The 6,395-nt window shown below is 40.2% G+C and overlaps 1 protein-coding gene across 2 annotated transcripts in view; it reads right to left on the reverse strand.

The window, feature by feature from the left end:
• Window positions 1-6,395, reverse strand: part of ATXN7L1 (ataxin 7-like 1) — a 111,798-nt gene that overhangs the window by 7,335 nt on the left and 98,068 nt on the right. For both annotated transcript variants that reach the window (XM_009070506.1, XM_009070514.1), the window contains exons 8-9: window positions 4,142-4,263; window positions 142-1,084 (exon numbers count right to left, since the gene is read on the reverse strand). In XM_009070506.1, the coding sequence (XP_009068754.1) occupies window positions 142-1,084; window positions 4,142-4,263 (1,065 nt within the window). The remainder of the gene's footprint in view (window positions 1-141; window positions 1,085-4,141; window positions 4,264-6,395) is intronic.

The raw sequence follows: 6,395 nt of genomic DNA on the forward strand, positions 1-6,395 counted from the left end.
ATGTTTCTGATTTACCTAGGAAGTAAGTTGTGTGCTGAAAACCAATCTGAAGCAAACACAGTGTTTTCTTTTCAGAATGCATGAAATATTTCACGGAAGTCAGACATGATCTGCAAAAAAGTAACTGGAAGAGTCCCTTACCTGCCGAGAGATGGAGCTGCTTGGAGGATCTGGCACCGCAGAAATAAGGTTGGCAGTGCTCTTTCTATGAACACTATTCATACCAGGCATTTTAGTGATTTTACAGGCTTTGCTACTAGAACTAGAGTTTTTACGCTTTTTTCCTTCTGATTTGTCAAAAGAAAGGGGTAGAGAAGACACTGCATTATGTGCTCCCAGGGAGTGGTCCCCTGAGTGGTGCACGAGAGAAGATACAGACAGATTAGAGGAGTCAATACTGCTCACTACCATGCTCATGTGTTTCACTGAGTCTGCTGAACTACTTGACAATGAAGTCCGTCCTGAGGGCTCCGATTTGGCACTGAGTGGGCTTGTTCCATTATTGGTATTGTGCACAGACATACTGTTATAGGAGGATGTAGCCTGATAGGAGTTCAATGTTGAACTGGGGTTCAGGACACAGTTCTTTTTGTGGGACCCTGAAAATGAAGACGAGGAAGATGTCTGCAAAGACAATGAGGACGACGACGACGACGACTGCGGCTTTTTCTTTTTGTTACTTGAAGACTCATCGCTCCGAGATGACAGGTCTTTGACTTTTGAGGATTTGCTGGTTTTTGTTTTGGATGGCTTGTGGGATGGGGAAGGGATGACTGCTGGCACTGGTGACACAGCCGACGGCGCCTTAAACGTGGAGTCCATGATGCTTAGGCTTGCAGCCACGTGAGGGAAAGCTGTAGTGTGTGACATGATGGAATTCGTCTCTGCCGTTGTCACAAAGGCTGCGTTGGAGAGCATGGCTGATGTCATTATGTAAGAAGAAGTGATTCTTGAACTGATAGGTGTTGAAGGAATATACACTGCACTGGGGTTGCTGAAAGGCTGTAAGACTGAGGCTGGAAAAGGAGTGGAGACATGTGCTGCTGGAGAAGGCATGGGACTATCTGCCGCAGGAGGGATTTTCCTACAGAGAAGAAAAACAAAAAGAGGAAAACATAAGAGATTTACATACATAAAAAATTCCATCCAAACAATGCAGATAGGAAACAATTTCTGTGAAGGACCAACTTATGCAAAAAAAGGCAAACCTAGTTCATTCTGATTTTGATTCCTGTTCTACCAATCTCATATAGTAATTAAGTGCATAGGATTACAATTTAATCACTTTATCACAAATTTAATTTCCTTTTCCCCCTCTCCTGTTTTACCAAACAATTAAGAAATGCAAATAAAATGCCTGACAGTGGCACCTATAAACATCCTAGCCACTATTATTTCATTCATTGCATATGTTTTGCTTAGTTCAAGCTGTGGAACAGTTTCAGTGTCAGCCTCAACTCACAGGTAGAATTTGATAAAGGTAGTAAATGAGCCACTCTGGGGGGTTGTGAAGCACTTAATCACTGAGCTTAAAGAGGAAAGCTCATCCCTTTCCAAATGCAGTGCTATTCCCAATAGCTCATTTGAGAGCTGGTTAGACAGGATTAAACAGGTGAGTTATTGATTAATTTTCACTGCTATTGAAAAATTGACAAAATGTTAAACAATGCTTGATAAGCTTTGTAACTAGTTGAATACTCTTCTGAGAATAAAATCTAGTAATATTACCTGTGAAATGAGTAGAATGCATTCAAATTCCTTTCCATTCAGCATCATCTTGTATTATTTTATCTAGTCCAGTGTTATCAAAGACCTGTACCTCTGTAACATCTCTTGGAAAATTACCATGTGAGGTTTTCTCATTATTTAGACTAAAATTTAATTCACAGTTTAATCCTACTTCTCTTTGTTAAGCAGCTGCACATCACCATAGCTCTGCCCTTGTTATCCTCACTGCTGACACCTTTTCAGTTTTTAAAGGCTTATTCTTGCCCTCACAGAGCACGACAAAGAAGCAGCTCTGGGTGTGCTGTTTTATCATAAATCAAATCCTAATTACAAGAGTTCTCTCCTGGTATTCCTCCTATGGAGACTGATAGACAGAACACTGTTTATGGCACAATTACATAAGGGATTACATACAGTCCCTGCTGCCAGGAACGAGGGAGTCCTACTGCAAACCAAGCTGCTTATCAGAGCTGTGTAAAGAAGGGACAACAATTCCAACCCACCTTTGTGAAGTACTTGGAGAACTAGAGATAACAGTACTTTGTAAATGTTATCATGCTCAAAGCATGGCCTTGCAGCCCTGTACCTCCAGGCACAGCTGCAGTAGCACCAGCTGTAAACTCCCAGCCCTGTGCACACCCCTGGCTGGGGGAGCACAGGAAAGGTCAGGCCAGGGGAGGAGGGCTGAGGACAACAGGGGTTAGGCACTGTCAGCTTCCTGTGTTATACAGGCAAGGAAGTATGGATGGAATTCATTAAAGTATTAGAGATTACATAAACAGCTGGAATTTGGGAAAACGTTTACCACTGGATTTAGTGGGAGCAGGATGAGGCCTGTTTCTTTCTTGCATTGAGTATATTTGTTTTCCATGACAGTAGTGGTACTAGTGACATGTTTCCTCAGATGCCTGAGGATCTTTTCTCCTAAGAAACACAGCCAATAGATAACAAGCTTTAATCTTCCTACTTAAGGAAACCAAAATATTTTTACTGGTGGACAGTGACAGACACTAGTTAACAGCCAAATGTATGAAGTAGAAGAGAGGAACCCCTTGCAGATGGAGATCAGTCTCTAAACAGACATGAAACCAACCCTTTATGGCAAATCCAACCACCTGCAAACTATGTCTCCTAGTACAGTAGCACTGTTATCATCGAGCTACCAGGTTAGTCAGACATGCCAAGCTTTAGTGCTTAAAAACATGTATTTAAATAAAAATCAAACCTTGTTTATCTAATAGCTGGCATCCAATGAATATAACACAGTCCTGATAATAAACAGTGACACGAAACACTGCACTTTAGTGCCATTACACTGAAGAAGAATGCACAGTCTGTAGCAGAATACTCCCAAAAAATCTATCCTATCTGCAGATGCCATGAACTTTTAATTTTATTGTTTTTTAAAAGAATTAACATCTGTTTTAGAAGTCTATTTTAAGGAATCTGTGTAGTCAAAGCCTACAGTACATATGTGATCCAGAGGTGCTTTGACAGTGACTAATACTCAGAATTTCAAGATCCCAAAGGCAGTAAGGGCACTATGGACTAAACACCCATCATATTCCACCTCACACACAGACAAATGTGTACAGAATTCCTTATTTTACAACCCATGAGTCTTACAAAGCAAAGCCTGAATGGGTGATATGGAGCAGAGAATCACAGAATCATAAAATTTTAGGGGCTGGAATGAACCTTAGAGATCATCTAGTCCCAACCCCTGCCCTGGGCAGGGACACCTCCCATTAGACCAGGTTGCTCCAGGCTTCATCCATTCTGGATCTGAAAGCTTTGAAAGCAAGATAAAGGTATAAAAACCTAACCTGGACATAACCAGTGCATTACAAAACAATATGATATCAAAACATATATCCAATCCTGGAAAACACTGAGCTTTAATGCCTTTAAGCTAAGCAAGATTATAAAACCTGGACAAAATCTAACCAGTGCATTACAAAACAATATGATATCAAAACATATATCCAATCCTGGAAAACACTGAGCTTTAATGCCTTTAAGCAATGTTAACAGAATTACTGAATTATTATTCTCCAGATTCAAAAGGACTAAAAGGGAGTTCTAAATCTGGCAGAAATTTACATCAGAATAGAGGTAATTTTACAAACACTGCCCATGGAAGTGTTTAATTCATTACAAAACAATATGATATCAAAACATATATCCAATCCTGGAAAACACTGAGCTTTAATGCCTTTAAGCAATGTTAACAGAATTACTGAATTATTATTCTCCAGATTCAAAAGGACTAAAAGGGAGTTCTAAATCTGGCAGAAATTTACATCAGAATAGAGGTAATTTTACAAACACTGCCCATGGAAGTGTTTAATTCAGAACTTTTACAGAATTAAACCTGTTAAAACTATCCACCAAGTGTAAAAATGCCACTTACTTCCACATCTGTGAGTTCAAGTGTTTTTCTACCATGGAGTTCAGTGCGAATCGAAAATGGTCCCATCTTCTGTCAAAGACATAGTACCCTCTGCCCATCAAGCGACTGCCGTAGGAACAGAACTGGAAGAAAAGGTGTTTCAGTGTTGCTTGTAAAAATGTACTTCTACATTATAGAACAGTCACTGATAGATCAAGGAACACTGTTGTAATTTGTATCATGCATGTAAAACAACTTTAAAAAGGTGTTTTTCACCATCTGCAGCATAAACACTTTTCCTGTGCTATATGAAATATGTGCATAATGTCTGAGCTTAGTGTAAAGTATATTTCATACTCCACTAACGAGTCAGTGCCAGAGAAGGAATGTAAGTGCTGAGGTACTGTCAAGGAGGCAGTTCTGGTTAATAATGCTCTTAGTGCCTCAGGAAGACAGTGACACTGTTCTGTGCATATTAAATCTCCTAATTGCATAACAGCAACTGAAATGTAACTGAAGAGGAAAAAGGTGCAATGAGAACATCTTTAGTATCTATTTAACAAACATAAACCACTGACTTTTCAGTAAAAAAGTCAACTATCATCCATGGCATCTGTGCTGCAACAGAACACAGGATCCACTCTCCACAGGGCATGAAAATGAGGAGTAGTAAATATTTGGAGAATATTTTTGCACCACTTCCTCTGGAGAACTTCCTGAAAAGTCCTACTGTACCTAAATGGGATGGATCAGGAATCTGCCCTGGCTTCAGGTCAGTCTTACTGATCTACATTATTTAGGGAACTGCTGCAACATCTGTTTGCAGAAGAGAAATTTGTTCTAAGTCATCCTCAGAAAACAAGACCTTTTTCCACCACGCAGGGACCAAGTCACACAAATTCTGGCTGAGAGCAGAATCGATTATGTGGTAGAAATGCAGCTGTTTAAAGTACTTTTCAGCTTAATGGACTAGGTGACTGCAGTGGTGACTGCAACTGTTCATCATAACTCTGTTTCATGACAGGGTTAAAGAGGTTAATTAAAACCACCACCTAAGTGGATTAACTAGCCTCACCTCGCGGTGAGCTACCAACTAACATCACGTACCACTAAGAGGCAATTTAAGAAGCTACTGACTCTTCCCCCCATCAATTATTCCCACCTAGCCTAGTCCCTAGAAGGAGAGACTTTGTAAGGAAAACAGTCCACTGCAGTAGGAAATCCAGCAATTTAGCATGAACTGTGCTGCTGTCCATTTACACCTCTTCTCACTTCACACTGACACGGACTAAGAAGAGTTGGACTACCAGTACCTGCTGATCGAGAGCTGCTAAGATTTCAGAGAACAGATGAGTCAGTGGGTTTGCCTTGAAACAGAAATAGGATCCTAAACCAAAACGGCTATTGACAGCCTCACTGATGAGGCCTGTACAAGAACTGGCTGTGCTTAGATTATTTTTTAAATTGTGTGGGCACACATGCAGTGAGCCTTTAGCTTTTAATTCACAGAGAAGCAGTCAGCAAAACCAAAGTAGAATAAAAGAGTACCGAGGAAACGGGAGGTTCCTGCATATCATAGTATTACATGGACTACAATAATTCAGATTTCCTGTGTAAGAACCAAACAGACAATTTCATCTGACTGTCATTTAACGTTCAGGTCATAGTTTTTTTCTGGTGTCTGACAGTAACAAGCTCTAGGGAATATAAACAATGCTACAGTTAATGCTACAGTTATCACAGTGTTTGTTTTATTTTGCATATCATATAGAAAACACACAAGTGTATTCCTTGGCTCAATTTTTATGAGAACCAACTCTTTGGAAATTCAATAGTTCTTCTACTGCTTCTTGGTTTGTGCAGTGCAAACCAATTCACCCTGCAGAGACAATGCCACAGAGCAGCTCTTACTACTTACAATGAAATTCCTCACTACCACAGGAGCAAGACAAAACCAGCTGCCAGAGAAACACATACTTCAGCCACCACCAGAGTCTTTCCATTTTGGAATGAATGAAACAATAGCTTCCAAGTCCACATACTCTCACATAAATGATATTTAATTACTGCTGTGAACTACAGAAGTTAACAAAGCACTGTCCTAGCCCTGTGCTGCCGACCGCACGGTACAGCTTTGTAAGAACTATGATGACAAAGAGATTATTTGTTCATGTTGTGTTTCAAGCAATGCAACTTTCCTCAGTTTAGCACAATTACACCCAAGTTGTAGTCTGCTGAGAGGATAATCTAAAACTAGAACTTCCGATTTTCCCTA

Source organism: Acanthisitta chloris, unplaced genomic scaffold, assembly GCF_000695815.1.
Source record: "Acanthisitta chloris isolate BGI_N310 unplaced genomic scaffold, ASM69581v1 scaffold2060, whole genome shotgun sequence".
NCBI lineage: Eukaryota > Metazoa > Chordata > Aves > Passeriformes > Acanthisittidae > Acanthisitta > Acanthisitta chloris.